At 41.3% G+C, this 20,438-nt stretch overlaps 1 protein-coding gene across 1 annotated transcript in view; it reads left to right on the top strand.

Moving 5' to 3' along the window:
* Positions 1-17,446, top strand: part of LOC122945234 (cytochrome P450 2K1-like) — a 57,066-nt gene extending 39,620 nt beyond the window's left edge. The window contains exons 3-9 of the mRNA XM_044304233.1: positions 262-411; positions 5,843-6,003; positions 11,543-11,716; positions 13,475-13,616; positions 15,374-15,561; positions 15,827-15,968; positions 16,584-17,446. Of these exons, the coding sequence (XP_044160168.1) occupies positions 262-411; positions 5,843-6,003; positions 11,543-11,716; positions 13,475-13,616; positions 15,374-15,561; positions 15,827-15,968; positions 16,584-16,768 (1,142 nt within the window). The 3' untranslated portion in view covers positions 16,769-17,446. The remainder of the gene's footprint in view (positions 1-261; positions 412-5,842; positions 6,004-11,542; positions 11,717-13,474; positions 13,617-15,373; positions 15,562-15,826; positions 15,969-16,583) is intronic.
* The last annotated feature ends 2,992 nt before the right edge of the window (positions 17,447-20,438 follow it).

Below are 20,438 nucleotides of genomic sequence, written 5' to 3'. Positions count from 1 at the left end.
GGTTTTAAAGCTCAACACTAATTATCACTACTGCTGGTCAGCCATGTGTGATTTAGTCTACAGTGACCCTTTAAACTTACATGTGATTTCTTGTTTGTAGGTCATTTTAAGTCTACTTTATTCCACACATTTAAACAAAAACATAAAATGAAACAAATGAATATTTAATCTTATCCTTTCTGCTGTGTTCCTACAAGGCTACTTTCTGTCCAGTATGAGTAATCGATCATCTCATATATCTCCATGTTCACTGTATTTTAGGTATACTATTTTCCAGTGGAGAAGAATGGAAAACTATGAGGAGGTTCATACTATCAACACTTCGAGACTTTGGAATGGGGAAAAAATCTCTAGAAGGCAAAATTCAAGATGAAATAATTGCCCTTATAGAAAACTTTAAATTTCATAATGGTAAAACATCTCCTACATTTACCGAGAACCCTATAGCTGACATCTTTATTTCTAGCTTTTGGTTAATCTTTTCCTTTGTTTACATTTTCTAAATTGAAAGCCATGAAAAGAGTTTCGCTAGGACAAGAGATGAGCGAACCACTCGAGATTTGTGAAAAAGTTCGGTTCGGACCTGAATCGCTTCGGACCGAACCGAAGTTGCTCCAATTGCCCTGTAAATAACCCTCTCTAGACTCCTAGAACTCAGAAATTTTAGGGAAACTTAATATCTATTTTTGTTTATTTTTAATGATTTTTTTTTCTTTTTCCCTCCCTTCTCTCCCCACCCCAAGCTCTGGAACGCAAATGATGTCTGGGTGACACTGACATACCTAGCTACGGGGAAACACATTTTTGCAGCCATTTACATACAGCATGTCTAAAAGCACACCACGCTGCCACATGTGTTATCCTTTTTCATATTTCAAAACTTTAAAAATTGTCCCTTATTAGGGGCAAATTATGTTTGAACACACATGGTGTTATGGGATATAAAAAATTTGGCTTGGGGGTGACCTAGCATCCAAAAATTATCCCTTGACAGTATCAGAATGCCTGCACATATGACATGCACACACATTGATTGTCAGAAGACAAAGTGGCTTGTTGTGAACGAGTCAAAAAAAAAAAAAACCTCTTTTAATTGGGAGCAGCAGCAGTGCACTGTGGATGTGGAAAAGATACGGTATGGATATAGTGGCATGTGGCCCCAATAGTAGCTGCAGCAGGAGCAGTATAACATGGAACATACAAGGCTGTCTATGGGTAGTAGTAGCAGTAATAGTAAAAATAGTAGAAGTGGTAGATGCTTTGCATTAATGGTGGTGACGGTAGGGGACTAGCAGCGAGGAGTAGCAGCAGCTGAGGCAGCGGCGGTTGCAGCAGCAGCCATATGGTACATAATGGCAGGAAGGCAGGACACAGCATGATGAAGGCAGCAGCATCCTTATGGATGGTCAGCAGGTGGCAGCAGTGGCATGATGGAAGAGGTGGCAGCAACTGTACAGAACATGATGGTAGGCAGGCTGATCCAGTCACATGATAAAGGCAACAGCAGCCGTACAGAACGTGATTGTAAACAAATTGTATCAGTGGCATGATGGATTTGGTGGAATGATGGAGGCAGCAGCAGCCATACAGAACATAAATGTAGGCAGGTTCCATCAGCGGCATAATGGCGGCGGCAGCAGCAGTACAGAATGTGATGGTAGGCAGGATGCAGTAGTGGCATGATGAGGGCAGGCAGGCACACAGCAACAGTGGCAAGATGGGGCAGATCTATTTATTGGCCTCAGCCGGAGGAGTGTGAAAATCCTCCAGAATGCAGGCTTGGCTCATTTTAACAAAACTGATGTTTTGGACACTGGTGGAGGACAACTTGGTCCATTTGGGTGAAACCATGCCCCCGAAAACCCTCTGGGGAAGAAAGAGAGTATGTTGTGCCAGTTCGGGTCACTATTCCAGGCTGCCTGCCCAGAAATCCTTGGGGTCAGGGAACATAGTATGCGCCAGAGAGCGTTTAGAGTTTAGGTAGACCTAAACCTTGATGCTGAGGTGGGAGCTGTCAGCTTGCTGAACGGCCTCAGCCTGGTGTGGCATGTGGAAAAACTTCTCCATCATGTTGAGACTAAAATGGCTGATACTACTGCTGTTGTGGGCTGCTACTACTGCTGGTGCGGCTTCTGCTGCTTTTGGTGGTCGGAGGGGGGATGACTTGGGGGCGGGGGGGAAGAAGGGTCTCCCTTTCAGACACACTGGCCACAGGCGTCTTCTTTCCTCCTCCGAGGCAAATTCCCCTTGTGCGTCCTCAGCAGCTATAAGGCAGACAGCAAGATAATCAGCTGCTCTTCTTCTGCTGTGGTGCCCTGTGGAAGAACATCCATTAGGCTGATGATGTGAGCCCAGGTTCAGGGCAGCCAGGATGTTGCACCCATTGTCATTGAACATGTTGCCCAGTTGGAGTCGGCGTGGTAAAAGCCAGTGTGATGATTGCTGCTTGATGTAGTTGATCAACTGCTCGCCTGTGTTGCTACTCTGACTTGACAAATGTGGTAGTAAGGAGAGGTAGTGTGAGCAACCTAGTGCCCTACTGCTGTTGGGGACAGGATTGTGTGCTCGGAGGAGGAGGCGGATAAATGCCTGGTGTGGAAGATAGGCCGACACAATCAAAAGGACCTGGCCTTGTTGCTGGCGTGCTGCCTCGTGGCTTCCTGTAAAAACATTGACCTACTGAGCAGTGAAAGACATGTATTGTCCATACCCATAAGAGCTGCTCCTGGTGTCCACTGTGGCATGAATCTTTCCAAACAGAAAGCATTGCTGGGAGCGCCCTACATTGTCCACCATGTGAGAGTACAAGGCAGGAATGTATTTTTGGGAGAAATATTGACAGCTAGCAGGCAGCAGACTCAACTAAATAGAATGGCAGCAACTCCCCTGCCAATAACTTGGCCAGGTGGGAATTAAGCTTCCGAACTAGGCACATAGCCTGGTTTCCTGGAAACACATTCCGTTGTCGATGGCTGATGATAGAGCGGAGGAGGAGTCTGAGTGGGAGAAGCAGAAAGCGATGATGGGGTTGTGAAAGACACTGTACTGCGCATGGATGCGACCTGCCTGGCTCAAAGTGGACCAGAAGAAAGAGGGAACTCCTGCTGCACATGGCATAGGATAATGCCGTTTCATGGTGCAATAGAGCTGTGGTGCCTATGTGTTTGCCTGTACACATCTTATTTTTCTCTTGCCCAGCTTGCACAAGGCAATGCTTTTATCTTCTGGCACCATGGAGAAAAACTGCCAGACAGGAGATACTAGCGCAGCAGAGGTAGAGGCAGCATTGCTCTGCTTAGATCTGGCACATTTTGGGCCTAACCCACCGACAGCGTCAGTGCCATCACCAGATCCTGATCCAGATGTGGTCCTGACTGTTTTTTTGGAGGTACGTGGTCTCTGCTCCTTGTTGCTGCAGTCATCACCCTCCTCCTCATATGTTGCCTCCTCCTCCTCAGCATCCCAATCTAGCTCTAAGGTTCTGTCCAGCACACAATTGTCATCGGGGTCCTCACCCTCCTTGCCACTTCTATCATACTGTGGTAGTGGTATATCATGGTTGTTTTTTTTTCACTCCTTCCCTGATCTGCCCCGACTGCCACTGTCACTGCCCTCAACACCAATACTCTGGGTACAGGTGCCACTACTACCACCACCAACACAGCTATTCCTGGGGTCTGCAGCTTCCTCTTCTACCTCCATTTCAGAGCAAAACAAACGCTGACTGCTCTCACACAAATCATCAACAGAGAGACTCTCTTGACTATCTTTCATAGGACGTGGTGAGGTTTTCTTGCCACTTCTTAGGAAAAAAGAAAGGCACCCCAATAGGAAGAGACAGTGAAAACTAAGAACTAAGTCATCCAATACACAATCTCATCCTCTTTCTGCTCAAGGATAATGTTGCTCCTTTTAAAGCCAGCAGGGACAACTGCGGCCTACTACTACTACTACTTCTGGCCGGATAACTAGTGATGCTACTGGCTATGGGTCTTTTGTTTGGAACCCTTCCATAGCCTGGACATATTTTGGCCTCTCAGATAATATTGTGTGCTATCCTGTGTATTTGTGTAGTAATTGCGTATATGCTGGTTTGAATATATTTAACAACCCCTAGACACCGTGTGGAGATAGAAATTAAGGGAAACAGATTTAGGCCTATGTATTGGTGTACTAATAACCTATATGCTGGTTTAATTTAATTGAACAAGTTCTGAAATTTTTACATTTCAACTGTGTTGAAATAGATTTCACAGAAACGGAGAATTGACGCATGACACTCAATTTCTCATTATCAATCACAGGAAAGTAGTTGCCATAGCCTGTGTATTGGTGTACTGATCACCTATATGCTGGTTTAATTAAACTAAAGAAGTCCTACAAATTTTAAATTGCTGTGTAGAAATAGAATTTATGGAAACAGACGACTGAGGCTTGATGCTCAATTTCACATTATCACTCACAGGAAAGTAGTTGCCCTAGCCTGTGTATTGGTGTAATGATCACCTATATGCTGATTTAATGACATTAAAGAAGTCCCAAAAATTTTAAATTGTAACAATGTGGAAATAGAATTCATGGAAACGGACAATAGAGGCCTATTACTCAATTTCACTTTATCACTCACAGAAAAGTAGTTGCCCTAGCCTGTGTATTGGTATACTAAGCCCCTATATGCTGATTAAACTGAACAAGTCCCCCAAAAATATATATATAATTCTAACTCTATAGAAACTCAACATACAGAAATGGATGATAGAGGCCTGACCCTTAATATCGCATTAACACTCACAGGTAAATTGTTACTCTAGCCTGTATATTGGTGTACTGATCATTATATGTCGGTTTAATTAAATTCAATAAGCTTCTCCCCAAAAAAAATTCATTTGAAAAACTGAACTCTGTGTGCGTGTTTATATTTCTTTCTCAATCACTAATGCATATGGGTTTTCAAATTAGAACAAAAAAATAAATAATTAAACATGTGTGATGGCCTGAAACACACAAATAGTAAGTAAAAAGCATTTCCTTGCAGGTACCTGCTTTTGAGGTTCTGCTAGGAAGGATAGTCAGCATCATCTCGTCACTTCTCACTCCTCGGCTGAAAGCTTCCCTGCTTGTCCCTATTCTATACACACAATTCTTCTTCTTTGTAATTTTAGCCTTTCACTTCACTGACCCTGTAGTAGAATACAAGCTTGATTGATTTCTGATTGTCCCTAATTGTTCTCTGACTGCACTGATCATTTTTCTGGCAGACACTGTAAGACCCTCATTCATAACCCAGTACAGAATGACATTCTGTTCATTCTCTACTGTAGCATTGATTGGCTCAATCAGGCTGTCTGTCGGCCTGGGGGACAATCAGGGCAACCACCCCCCTTACTTCCTATCAGGGTTATGTGAGAACCCTTCTTCTTCCTCCCTAGTGCTTTTTCCCCTCCAAAATGTGCACCAAAATGGCGTTATGTGCCGTTTTAGTGGATTCATCCAAAACAAACCTGACTTATCTGAAAATGTCAGAAAAATACCAGAAAATTACCAGTAGTGGATTCATCCAAAATGAATATCTAAAAATACCAAAGTTCGGACCAAACCGGTTCTGGTCTGAACTCATCCTTAGCTAGAACTATAGACTAAACTAACAAGCACATATACCACCAAACATTTGCTGCAGATTAGCTATGGCAGTTGTAGCAGTGCTCTTCTGTCTTCAGCTTCATTAAGTAGAGTTCTCTGACTCAAGTGTGCCTAGACATGATCTTTTGTATTGTATATTTTTTTTTTACTATTGTACTCTTGTTTAATTGTTATAATTTCTATATTATTTCTTATCTTCTAGGCAAACCATTTAATCCACACCTGATAGTAAACAGCGCTGTATCCAATGTCATCTGCTCCATTATCTTTGGGAACAGGTTTGAGTATGATGACCCAACATTTCAAAAATTAATCAGAATGTTAGATGAAAATGCTAAAATCGCAGGTGAACCCAAAGCACTGGTGAGAAAACTTCCCAATGTTATGCATCCAGTCTCTTGTGAGTTTCATTAGTATAGACTCTTTTCATATGGAATAATGGTCATTGTACTCTAAAGTACCTTGTGGAAATTCCTTGTAAGTCATAGAACAACAGTATGAGGAGCTTTGTCATTTACCTATAGGGGTTTTCCATCTTCATGGGCCTTTCAGGCAGACCCCCCCCCCCAATTTGGCCAGACCTGTGGAGGGGACCATGCTTCCCTGGTCACCAACACTGAGACACTGAGTTTCTGCTCCTTCACTTCCCCACTGCCACCATACAGTTCTGATACCAACATGTTAGCATCCGGTTTGACGGCAAATACAGCCAATTATGGGTTACAGTGGTGATGCATCTCTTTTCATCATGTCAGTGGGTCACATGAGCCAAGGGCAAATGTCACTGTTCAGGACAGTGATTGCTTTCGGCAGCCATCAAACCCGTTGATGTGTAGGGACCAGAGCTCTGTAACTGCAGTGGGGGGCAAAGGTGCCAGAACCCAGTGTAAGGGAGTAGGTAGGTAATATGCTTCTCTCAGCAAGTCAGGCCATGTGTAGGGTCATCCCGAAGGACTCCTTTAATGATGTAGCTTAGGGGAAATGATTACCTTATAATTCATAGCTATGAAGGGTCTTCTAGAAATGGTGCTACTCTTGTCCATTGGCCATTTCCGTCTCTGAAGTAATAGTTGCTAATACTACTAGAATCTGGATACAGTACTACACCCAAGATGCTGTAGAAACCATACTGCAATGATTCTTCCGATTATGCCACAGTGCCCCCACGTAGGAGCTGGTAAGGCTTTCAGAAACCTTTAAAACTGCAATGTTTGGCAATCTGCTACAGGACTGGGAGAAAACCATATTTGTTCAGATATGCACATTATCAGTTTGATGCACATCCCCTGTGAGCACCAAAGTGTCGTCCCTCTGCAAAGTTAGCCACTCCTTTTGCCTTGTGATTGTCAGGGCCGTGTTTCTGAATGCAGCACGCATCATTTTACACTAGCTCCACATACTGGGACTCTGGCACATGTACAGTATGATTTCATGTTCTGGTGCTGTACTTTGCATGCACCAGAATTCTGGAACGTGCCTCTTGAGCAATATCACTGGTCCAGGCATGAAGAGCCTGACCCTTTAAACCACAAGGTTAAAGAGATGATAAACTTTGCAGTGGGGCAGCCCTCCAGTGCTCCAAGGGGCTCTGTCTCACAAGAGGTACACTTGAAGTGTGTTTGAAAGCCTTACCATTCACTGCGCTTAGTTTCATATGCAGAAAGCAGCTGCTAGATTGCCTTTAATAACACTTCCAGCCAGCCCTTATTCCAGGAGCCAGAACAGTCCATAATGCACCTAGCTAAAACCATCCACACAACCACAAATTATAGCCAGATACAGAGCCTTCTCCATGCTCCACCTCTTCTCTACAGTATTATCCTGTGAGTGACCCTCCAGCATCCGCCCACATACAGATGGAGTAGAGTTAACCCTCCTGTTTTCTGAGATTTCTGAGTTGTGTTATCTATCTAAACAAACACCTTCAATTTCTTTTCAATGGCTTTTGTCTCAAGATAATGCGATGAATTAAGAAATTTGAGTTAAGAGCTGGAGTGCTAACCCTGCTACATCTGTATGACATTCTTTTTCCATGCAAGAGATTGAATCTATTCTCAAACATTATGTATATTTAAAGGGGTTGTCTGGCTCATAAATAATAAAAAAAGGTAAGCAAGACATAGAAAAGCAAATTTTGTTGTATCTTACCACTTTCCCACTGCTTCTATTCCAATGCTTCTGGGTCTCCTGTTCTTTAGTTATTGGTCCCTCCAAATGCACAGGAAATGACCTCCCAACTAATCTCTATCTGAGGTGGGTGCGGTGATTATCTGAGCAACATTTCCCATCCGGAGTCTGTGGAAGTCAACATTTGTGTTCCTGTTCTGCCCCTCAACTCTGAATAGTCTGGCTGCATCAACTTAAAAACTACCTTCTCTATTCTTCCTTTGCTACAAATTATCCTCTAACAAAATATAATTTAATATCGCTGGGATCTAGAGTTACAGACCGAATTCCATCTTCCACATAATCATCAAAAGCCTCTAACAACATCACCCTATGAACCAAGCCACCATATTCAAAACCAGGATTGCCACTAAGCACATATTTCATTACAGTAGCAATTCTATTAGACAACTCATATGGATACTATTGCTTCCTTTGCTTAACTTTCCCACATAAATATATACGTTCTGTATTTGAGGCACCACCATACAAACCATCAACATTTCTCTAAGAATGTCTTCTGCTTTCCTTAGCTGTTCACAATTTTGTATAACTCTAATCCACAATCCATTTCCGACCACTCTTTGCAAAACTCTATCCATATTCTCCACATTCAAGTTATAAGTCTCAATAACTATGTGCAAATCACAAACCATTTAATGAATCAGCTGACATCATGCTGTGGGACCTGGCCAATTTCTTTAACAATAACATCCATCTCTTGTGGTTTTAACTGCTCTGTGATAAGCTTCACTTCCCCAGTATTATCGGCAGTAGTTGTAGTAGTAGGAGCTGCTGGAATATTGTTAATAATATGTAGATCATCCCAAGGTTAAATGGTATTGTGATTAACATGTTTTGATGTTACATCTTGATCTACAATAGTCACAACATATTTTTCAGCCACTTTATTAAATTCAATATTAGTGAATGTTTATATTCCACCAACTCCTTCTCTGCATTCTGTATTTTTACTGACAATTTCTCATTAGCATTGGATAAATGCTCACAAAGTTTAGCTTTCTCAATAGCTATTACTGTGCAGTGGCCGGGTTTTGGGTCCCCCAGACACTGCGAGGTGTCACCACATGTTGATGCTCTCCGGAAGGGATGTTAAGACGTGGTGCACCCCAATGGGAAATAAGTCCAGAGAGTCAGGGTCTGCAGTTAACCAGTGTGCTTCTTTACTGGATGAATTCAGGTACAAAAGAATACAGACAAGGCATAGGGCTGGCTTCTCCAGTCTCCTCCCTTGTAGAAGAACGGTTTGATGCTGAGGAAAGACATGAGCAAGCTGTCACTCTCTCAGAATGCTGGTACCCTGGCCAAAGACTGGTGACCAGCATCTGTGGCAGAGTATCCCCATCTCAGCATCTTCTTCTGGTCACTCAAGCAGTCTGACAGAGTATCCCTCTCTCAGTGTCTTCTTCTGGTCACTCAATAGTCTGGCAGAGTCTCCTCTTCTAAACACTGTTCCCTAACTGCAGAACACTAGGGGCTCTAACTGCCATCTGACTAAACTAGAACCTTCTAGTTGGAGAAGTAGAGTGGAGAAACTCAGCACAAACAAATACAATGTTACAACTCCTGTCTCTCGTAGCCTTGTATTAAAGCTTCAATGATGTGCAATGGAAATGACACAGCAGTTTCTCCAGACAAAAACAGGTTTTCAGACATAATAACAGAGCTAAACCAGATCACAAAATACACATAAAATGCAGTTACACAGTAAACAATATAAATCAATGCAAGTTAACTCTCTATTGTAAAATAAAATGAGAAGTTGACTTTGCATAGGGGAAACAGGGTCAAATATCCACAAACATTCAGACTTCAAAGTACCCCTCACAGGGGCACTACAACTGCATGTAACCTAAGTTCAGCCATTTTATCATTCCACTCTTTCTGGGCAATTTCATATATTTCTGTCTGTTGTTTTAAGTTCCTCATCTTTTTGCGTCACTATCTCTATCAATTTAACAGGACAACAAACCCTTCACTACTATTCCTTTTCTCTTTAATTTCCTTACCAAATTCCTTTTTATCAGGAAAACATTTCATCTTATCCCATGAATCTCTATATTCCGTTGGATCTCATAAGGTCAACCATGACTTTTTATATATTTAATTAACCAATCATTAACCACAACTTCTTCTGGTCACTTGCCAAGGCACCAAGTGTTATAAATAATATATATCCTTGTTTCAGATCCAGAGATGAAGCTTCATGCATATTACCAGACCCAGAAAATATTATAGCTCTTCTTTTGTGAGTGAACCTACTAATACCCAGGATGATGTTTCCTCAATTTATTCATTCAGTCATTCATTCATTTATAACGTCTCCAGCTGTCAGCATAGCAACTACCGTCACACACAAATAGGGATAGAGCAGCCTTAAACTGCCTGGACCCACTATCCCTATCTATTTGCATGGTCATCCTAAGTAGCAACCCCACAACTAGGTGACAGTCCCTACACTGAACAACGTGTAAGGGCAACACACAGACAGGAAAAAAAACAAGCTAGACAAATACTAATAGAGTAGTCATACAGAAAAAATTTCAAAAGTCAGTAGGACCAAGACGTACAAAATAAACAATGGCAAACGGAAAATCCAAACACCACATTTCAGAGCCAGGAGATCAAATACAATACCAAATCATCAAAGCCTAAAAACATAGTTGCAGTAATAATACAGAAATCCAAGCCAAAGGAGACTTTTAAATCCGAAGGAAGGCAATTTATGCTGGCATGCCTGCATGCCGGGTGGAGTTGCCGGCAGCACGCCCTGATGCTCGGGAGCCCCGGCACACCTCCTCATTGACCCATGGCTCCAAAGTCAGTAGAGACCACCCAGCAGCCTTGGTTCCACTGGCAACCAGATGCTGATGCCACATGGAAGCAGCTGTGGTCGGAGTAACCATGAGACCAACATTTCTTCTTGCCTTCTTCCTTTCTCTTATTTCATCTCTTTTCTAACTCTTCTACAGTCATTCTTTTCTTTTTTTTATATACCCATATTTACTTATTGACAAACATACGGAGGATATCTAATTGGATAGTACAAAATTTTAAACCTAAACATTCACGTCCACTGGTATTTTTAAAACTAAACATACATACTCATTGGTTGATTATGTAATATTGTTTTAATGACAGCACTTGTAGATTTGGAATATGAAGGAAAAATCACCTGTCTAGGCACTTCTGTGTAGACCAATGTCACATACAATCATAACCTTTACTGTAAACACTAAAACCATTGGAAACGATGACTCTCCTGAACAGAACACTCTCAAAGAAAGCCACCAGTTATTCCCAACAGCCACGACAAACCCTGAAAATGTTTGCACTTAATTTAAAGAAAAAGATCTCTTTATCTTTACCCTCCTGCTGTTGAGGGAGACCAGGAGGATCCTGGAAGGAATATAAAAAAGGGGCAGTGGGAGGTATCACTTTTCTTTTCATCATTCTGACTTTGTTAGGAAAAGAAAAACAGCCAGACAGCCGGTTTTATTTTTTCTATCTAGCACCACCATGCACTGTACAAAGGTCCATCATTCATATGATCTTCTTACGTCACAACTAGGACAAATTTCATAGATCATAGATCAACCTATACATGCTTTTGAAGTGTGAGAGGAAAGATCCTAGTGCTTGCTCCCACAGAAATTAAACATAGCTGCATTTTTTTTTTCAAGACAATCTAAATTGGAGTTATTTATTTCAACAGCTGTTTACCTTTTATCCCTTTATTGGAAAAATCTTGGGTCTACATAAGGCAGTAATGCAGAACGTTGAGAATCTAAAAGATTTTGTCATAAAATGTGTGAAGAAACGAAGACTAGAGTTTAATGCCAATGACATTACCGGATATATTGATGCATATCTTTTGAAACAGGAACAGGTGAGTGTCTTTAACAGGTGAGAAATGCCAACATGTTCTTGAAGAGGAGTTATTAATATTGGGATAATCTAGGCCATACTTCCGGCCTAGTCAATCATACAAAAAGCATTTAGAACTTTTTATGATATCCATTTTAGAATTCCATGATTTGCAATAGGAGAAAGAGAGAGTGTACATAGGGAGTACTGCTAGGCTAGATCTGTGTAGTCCTCGAGGAAATATGCTCACCTTGCTTGGTTGTGCTTATATTGAGATCAAGCTTGACTGCTGCTCGTAATGCCACAGCCAGGCCGAGCAGAGTGTCCAAAGGCAGGAGGAATAAGGAGGAAGAGTGCTGTCCATGTCGATGGATGGAGAAGGATAAAGTATAATTTTTTTGTTATTCTTTATTGATAATATTTGCTATAAAATTTGCCATCCAGGAGAGAAGAGAATATTTACTTACCTTCCATAAAATTCCATGACAAATTCTTTAACCTCTTGTTTCCTAATAAAGCAGTCCCTCTAGAGAAGGTACATACCTCCTAATGAACAAACAACAAAGTAGAGTCAGCTCACCAATCCAAATGGTCTTGAGAAAATAAATCTTGGATCTACAGCAGTAATAAATATGGTATCTCCTGCAGCACTCAATAAAATTCCAAAGTTTATTGTCACACTGCCTTGTGTCTGTCTGCACCAAACCACCAATGGCAAGGTAATGAAGGAACCAGGAGCTGATGGCTCCCTGCAGATTTGGTTGAAGTCGGGACATGAAACAGCCATTCTGACAGTGCTGGACAGCGTACAGAAAATAGGATTGTCCCACTGTAATGAGAATAGTTGGGGGCATGGTCTAAATATCAGCTAAAGTTTTGACAAAGATGCAGAGTGGTACGGGCCCAAATAGCATTATGGAAAAAGAGTCGTGATCTGGCTTAAGAAAGTGTGAGACCTTCAATCCTGTGAGAGCCGAAGTATTTGTAAAGACTTTGTATACCTGAAAGAATTGACTTGGTACTATTATGTTAGCTGTGTGATATCATCAGCTCTTTTGGAAGCCGTGGTGACACCAGTGTGGACTATGTGAACTCGTCAGTTCTGGATGCAAACAAGTGGCCGGTAAATTGTGGCAAACTTGGCAGTCCTGTAAATCAGTGGATTGAGTGACAACACTAGGAAAGGATCAAAGGATTCCTGTTAGTAGAAGTTAGGAGGTGAATGCTCTGCCTGCATATAATGAAGGTGCAACCGGTATTCTATAAATTACAAGGTGAGGTTAATACAAAAATCTAAAAAGGAGAGCACTCATCGAATCCTGCCTCATGGGATGGCATTTTTCTCTTTTTTATTTGTGAATTATCTGGTGAACCCACAAAGGTTGGATAAAAGACATATTTTGTGGCCAGGTATTATTCTTATTACCCGTCAGACAGTAACTTGTGCACATTTGTTATGGGTTCTACCATTTACACCAAGTTGCTGTGATGTATTACATACTGATGACATGACAACTGACCATGATGGTCAAACTTGACCTGAATCAGTGACAAATAAGCAGATCAATAGATGTCACATACTAAACCGCCTTTAATCCTTCGCACTTACTAGAATCTTAAGATTACACACAAAAAAAACTTGCTATTATGTGAAACATATCCAGAACAAGATGGAAAGATCCTATAAAAGCAGAGATAGAGATTACTGGTAATCATGATGAGGCGAACCGGCAATGCATTGTGAGTAACCTGTGGAATGTTTAATGTTATGTGATTTCAGGAGTCAACAAAACCTAATACCTATTTTAGTGATGAAAATCTGTACCAATCAGTCCTGGATCTATTCGATGCTGGTACTGAAACTACATCTACAACAATCCGTTGGGGAATTTTGTTGATGATGAAGTATCCGGAAATTCAAAGTAATTGTTGCTAGCTAGTAATTGTTGATAATTGGTTATTACATGTCGGTGCAGCAATTGTCCCCATTTTTATTTCTAACACTGTAAGTAAGACTGTAAATGAAGGACGCTGAACACTCTCCAAATGACAACCTTGAGAAGAGCACCCCTTTTCTAGACTTAAGTTCCATAATATTCTTTGTAACTAGATTGATTATCTTCCTTGTGAGAACCATCCCTCTAGAAGACATTTTTCTATTGATTTCTGCGTGGTCATCTCAAATGGACTATTTTCATGTCCATTCTCAAATGGAAAGAGGACATTCAAGTGTAGATTTTCCCCATTTTTTGGGATTTCAAATGTCCCAGGTCATCGCTGTATACAATGGAGATATGTCTGTTTTTGGTGGAGCATTACAATAAATATAAATTAACAGCCACTCTCCAGAAGTCTAGTAACCATAACTTGAAATGCTATGCTAAACTGAAGAAAGGCATCCAGGCACCTTTTTCATCTTTTTTGAACAATACGAAGGAAGAAAGATGTCAATCATCGGTGCCAGTTGAAGCCACATGTTCATGAACACAAGGACTCCTTTGTATTAAGCAGAGTACATGCTTAAAGGGCTTCTGTCACCCCACTAAAGTCATATATTTTTTTTTGGGCTATTTACATTCCTTATAGTGCGATATATGAGAATATAATGGTGTTACTTACTTTCATTCGGCCGTTTCTTATAAAAACGAAGTTTTATAATATGCAAATCGGGTCTCTACAGCAAGTAGCGCATCTACTTGCTGGTAGCCGCCGCAAAAAACCGCCCCCTCGTTGTGTTGATTGACAGGGCCAGCCACGATCTCCTCCTCCAGCCGGCCCTGTCAGCATTTTAAAAATCGCGCGTCTCTGTTCATTCGGCGCAGGCGCTCTGAGATGAGGAGGCTCGTCTCCTCAGAACTCCCTCAGTGCGCCTGCGTCGATGACGTCTTCTCTTTCGGTGATGTCATTGGCGCAGGCGCACTGAGGGTGTTCTGAGGAGACAAGCCTCCTCATCTCAGAGCGCCTGCGCCGAATGAACAGAGGCGCGCGATTTTTAAAATGCTGACAGGGCCGGCCGGAGGAGGAGATCGCGGCTGGCCCTGTCAATCAACACTACGAGGGGGCGGTTTTTTGCGGCGGCTACCAGCAAGTAGACGCCCTACTTGCTGGTAGAGACCTGATTTGCATATTATAAAACTTCGTTTTTATAAGAAACGGCCGAATGAAAGTAAGTAACACCATTATATTCTCATATATCGCACTATAAGGAATGTAAATAGCCCAAAAAAAATATATGACTTTAGTGGGGTGACAGAAGCCCTTTAACTGGTCACTAGCAATTTCAGCAAAATAAGTGGGTCAACTCAAGCCAGTGACACAGCATTTGAAGTAGGGTCTCTGACATCAGTTTATGCTGCCCTCAGATCGGGCTACGTAAAACTGGAGACATACTTCCTTTTAATTATTTCAATTCCTGCAGACTATTTTTTTTAGACCTTTGTTATAAATAATAGATGAGTATATAACTTTATTGGCATTCATTCAAATGTGTTTAAACAAGTAAAAATCGGAGTAACAAAAATGTCTACATGTGAGTGAAAGTTTTTCCCTTAATAAAGCAATTCCCATGTTATAGGACATATAAGTCGGAGTGAATTATTTTTATCTGTCAATTGAGTTGTATGGGAATGTTTGAGTTAGATTATTCTGTAATAAAATATTTTATTCTTTTGCTTGACAGAGAAAATACAAGATGAAATTAAAATGCAGATTAAACCAGGACAATTGCCAGCAGTAGAGGATAGGAAAAATATGCCTTATACCGATGCAGTAATACATGAACTACAGAGATTTGCCAATATTCTTCCTCAGAGCCTGTCACATGCCCCTCCAACTGATATGTATTTTCGAGGATACTTCATCCCAAAAGTGAGTTAAGCAAACTTAGTTTTAAGTAAACATACTTTTCTAAGCAAGTATGTACAGATGTAGCAGGGGTAAGACTCACATTCTTAACTCAAATTTCTTAACTCCTCGCGTTATCTTGAAACAAAAGCCATTGAAAAGCAATTGCTTAACGCATTTAGTTGCATTTAGTTTAGACAACATGTCTCATAAAGCATGTGTGTTAACCTGCAACATATGTTGAAATGTATAACGTAAAAAAAAATATCTGATGTTTTATTGTTCGCAGGGTACAGAGGTTATTCCATTACTGACATCAGTTCTCAATGACAAGACTCAATGGAAAACTCCCTATGATTTTAATCCCAATCACTTTTTAGATAAAGATGGGAAATTTGTCCGAAATGATGCATTTATGCCTTTCTCAGCAGGTTGGTATTAAGAACACCTAAAATACTAAAGCATATGATTTTACATGTTAATTAACTCTCCCTGAGCAGTTGATTATAATCACCCAGGAAATAATATATTCAATGTGCATTGCTGATGTTACAACCTCCCCTAAACTTCACAAACTTTGTAGTCTAGAGTATATGTCTCAGGGTAAAAGTTTGCTGCCTGGGTAAATACCCTGACCAAGCCAGAGTTTGTGGCCCCATTACACTAGGTTCCCAGGGTACATACTCAACCCCAAGTGGTTTCCTTAACCTTTTACCAATATTTCACTTTTCAATGACAAATACATAGTTCAAAATACCTTCAAATGCTGTGGGCTCACACCCTTATGCACTCCTACTCTTAAAGATCATCATCAGCAATGGAAATATGGCTCAGCCATATTTGGAGAAAAGGAATTTTGGTCACCATGCCTTTCTACTTAAAAAGCTAGTCCTGGAATCGGCAGCATTTTTGTAATACTCTATAAAATTTGTTTTCATCTTAACATTTTATCCAATTATACTCAATTACTGCAAGACAGTACTATTTTGGACAAATGATCATTTCAGCACCTTAAATTCTTTACACATTACATTCTTTTTCTACAGGAAGAAGAGCTTGTGCTGGAGAAAGCTTGGCCAAAATGGAACTTTTCCTGTTCTTCACTGGACTTCTTCAAGCATTTACTTTCTATCCACCACCAGGAGTTTCCAGAGAAGATTTAACTCTCAAGCCCGATGTTGGATTCACATTAGCCCCTACAAAATATATGACACGTGCCAAGCTGAACTAGTAGTGTAGTTTGGATACAATTATAAACACAGAGGCTAACGTTGGTGTTGATTATATTTTAAAGCAGTTTTCTGTGAACCAATGGGTATTGCAAAGCCACTATAATTACATATGACACATCTGTAAAAGAAAGTGTATTATACTCACAGTACCATTCTGAAGGTGCATGGATCAGCCTGCCAGGAACCTTGTAATGGGATGTTTCTCTTTACAAAATCCAGCTTCTGTTGATCACCCCATTTTCCAGGTTTCCAACATGCGCTATGGAAGAGATGTCCCTTCCTCTGTGGACGGGGTCAGAACTACTCCTCTCTTTGGCATATGTGCAAGCTCCTGAAACCACCTCATCGGCATATACACCAGGGGAGGAAATGCTCTGTCTTCTTCCATAGCAGAAGTTATGTCCCATCCATAGTGATAGCGATGTGGATATCATTCTTGATCAGTGTTGAGGATGTCATGATATTAATGTGAAGCCATTACAACATGGCGCTGACACCTAGGTGTTTACATAGTTTACATACCAAAGTTTGTAAAATAATGCACAATGCGCAGATGCCAAGTGTTATTTCTTTTTAGCCAATGAAACAATGGCATGAGCCTCAGTAGAGGAACACCGTCTCTGATGAAATAAAAACTGCTTAACTTCCTGTAATAAATGAGAACTGCTTTGACTCTGCCTGGTGTCAGCGAGGTTTCTTCCATGCATGTAAAATCCTAGGATTAAACCAATTTGGAGCAGTTGAGCAAATACATTCAGCTCTGATTGAGAGCAGCTTTCAAGGGGTTATCCGAGTTATATAAATGTATGTTAATAGCTATTATATTAGTATATTAAACTCTTCTGTAAATCACTTACTTTACTGATTTTGCTCTGTTTAGCCACTGCCAATTTGGGTCATGTGACCCCCGACGTCATCAACCCTTCTTTGGCACTGACGTCTCATTTACAAGCTTCTCCTTGCTTGAGGGAGTGGCCCGGCTCTGTAAACGAGACGTCAGAGCCTTTGGTGCCCTCTCCCTCTCCTCACACAGCCTCTGCGATTGTCAGAGATCACTCATGCGCTATACTTACCAGAGTGGTGATAGATTTTCTTCAGCAGCAGGGTAGGTGTTTGGCTCCTTTCCTCACTTCTATGGGCCAGTTTACACATTCCCCTCCAGCGTCTAGGGATCGTTACACTCATAAAACCATCCCCAGGACACAAAAATTAAATAATTGTCTATGCTATAGCTTAGATACAGCTATAGCTTAGCTTAGATACATCTATAGCTTAGCTTAGATACAGCTATAGCAGAAACAAATGAGAAGAGAGCTCATATTACCAAAAATATATAAATTTTATTACAATATGTTAAAAATAACAGAAAAAAGAGAGAGGTAGATTAGTACATGAGATGCCGTGAAGCAAGGTGATGAGAGCGGAGAACAAAAAGAGCGCCACCCTGGGAGGAAGAAGCACACGGATAAAAAAATAGAAAGATCTAATATACAATGATGTCTAACATGGGAAAAGAGAATCTTGGGTACAGTGCCCAACCCATGAAGTGAGTAGATGGATAATGAAACCATACAATATCAGGTAAAGCGAGGTCAACTCATGCACCCCCACTGGGAACAAATGCAGACGCATAAAGATGGAAGTATATGGCATGGGAGGCAAAGTGCAGGTGGACAGAAATGACCACACAGCCAGCGGGGGGCAATGGGGGACCTGAGCTCACCTGAATGAACATTGTGCAGAGAAACCCAGGGTGGCGCTACCCCAACGCGCGTTTTCGGCGTGCCTTCGTCACCCCCTGACGAAGGCACGCCGAAACGCGCGTTGGGGTAGCGCCACCCTGGGTTTCTCTGCACAATGTTCATTCAGGTGAGCTCAGGTCCCCCATTGCCCCCCGCTGGCTGTGTGGTCATTTCTGTCCACCTGCACTTTGCCTCCCATGCCATATACTTCCATCTTTATGCATCTGCATTTGTTCCCAGTGGGGGTGCATGAGTTGACCTCGCTTTACCTGATATTGTATGGTTTCATTATCCATCTACTCACTTCATGGGTTGGGCACTGTACCCAAGATTCTCTTTTCCCATGTTAGACATCATTGTATATTAGATCTTTCTATTTTTTTATCCGTGTGCTTCTTCCTCCCAGGGTGGCGCTCTTTTTGTTCTCCGCTCTCATCACCTTGCTTCACGGCATCTCATGTACTAATCTACCTCTCTCTTTTTTCTGTTATTTTTAACATATTGTAATAAAATTTATATATTTTTGGTAATATGAGCTCTCTTCTCATTTGTTTCTGCTATTTCACTCGGGAGCTTTTACCGAGTTACACTTTAGGTGTATCCCCTGTGGCTATCGAGGGTGGGCACTGTTCCTTACCCGCCCTGGGGATACCCTGGGTCATTTCTGTTTATCTAGATACAGCTATAGTTTAGCTTAGATAGAGCTATAGCTAAGCTTAGCTACAGCTATTACTTAGATACATCTATAGCTTAGATACAGCTATATGTCCATCTTATAGATATTGCTATATCTGTATCTAAGCTATAGCTGTATCTAAGCTACAGCTGTATCTAAGCTATAGCCATATCAAATCTATAGCCGTATCTAAGCTTGAACTGTATCTAAGATATATATATATATGTATCTAAGTTATATATATATATATATATGAAAAAACTATATATATATATCTAATATAGATATAGCTTAGATACAGATATAGCTTAGATACAGATATAGCTTAGAACTTACCATGTGTATCTGCAATGTGACAGAAAGATATTTCTGTGTGAGCTAGGAGATGATCATGTGACTGGTTTTTTATGCTAAGTTAGGATGTGCAGAGCAGGGTGAGGGGAAGGTCACATTGTTCATGCCTACAAATATTCAAGAGGGAGAGCTCAGGCATTGTTCTTATATGCCCCCTCAGCATGTACTTCAGCATGTAAACACAGCAATAACAGAACCATGAAAAGGTGTAAGTATGGGTTTCTCTCAAGAAATCAAGCTTAACTAATGTATATGTATGTCCTGATGAGTTTTATGAGGTTTTAATTTTTTTTCCCCATAAATCGGATAACCCCTTTAACAGTTTGGAGCCCAATGTGGGGCTCGAGAGAATGTAACTTTGGTAGCTGACGTAGATGACCTCTGAGACCTAACAAAACGCACTTGAGGAGGGGACCGCAGCCCCAAGAGAAGCTAAGAAAACTTGTTTATCTTGCCTGCCTCTCGTTGCTTTGTTTTGTTAAGTCATGGCTGTCTGTTCTGCTGGACAATGGTTACACTGTGAGTAGCAGCTTTGGCTGATGTTAAAATATTGAGTCCCTAGAACCTTAGACTAAGAAGATAAATTTGCTCTACTATGGGTACTTCTTTTCTGTGTTTTCGTGTAAGGCACTTTCACAGTTAAGGCACAGCAAGAGAAATTCCCTGGCAGGGGGGGATCTCAAAGGGGGGACTACAATACATTTCTGCCTCAAGTGGCAGATGGATTAGTCCCGGGGAGCTCCGGGAGGTGACTACAATAAATTTCTGCCTGGAGTGGCAGATTAATCAGTCCAGGGGACTTCAATATATTTATGCCAGAACTAGGGAATCTCTAGAGACCCTCCATAGGCAGTGGCAGATGGATTAGACCCAGCTGGCAGACCAGATGTTGGAGCC

The sequence above is a fragment of the Bufo gargarizans genome, chromosome 8, assembly GCF_014858855.1.
Source record: "Bufo gargarizans isolate SCDJY-AF-19 chromosome 8, ASM1485885v1, whole genome shotgun sequence".
NCBI classification, from domain to species: domain Eukaryota; kingdom Metazoa; phylum Chordata; class Amphibia; order Anura; family Bufonidae; genus Bufo; species Bufo gargarizans.
The sequence above is the reverse complement of the archived record's forward strand: the minus strand, read 5'-3'. Positions and strand labels throughout refer to the sequence as shown.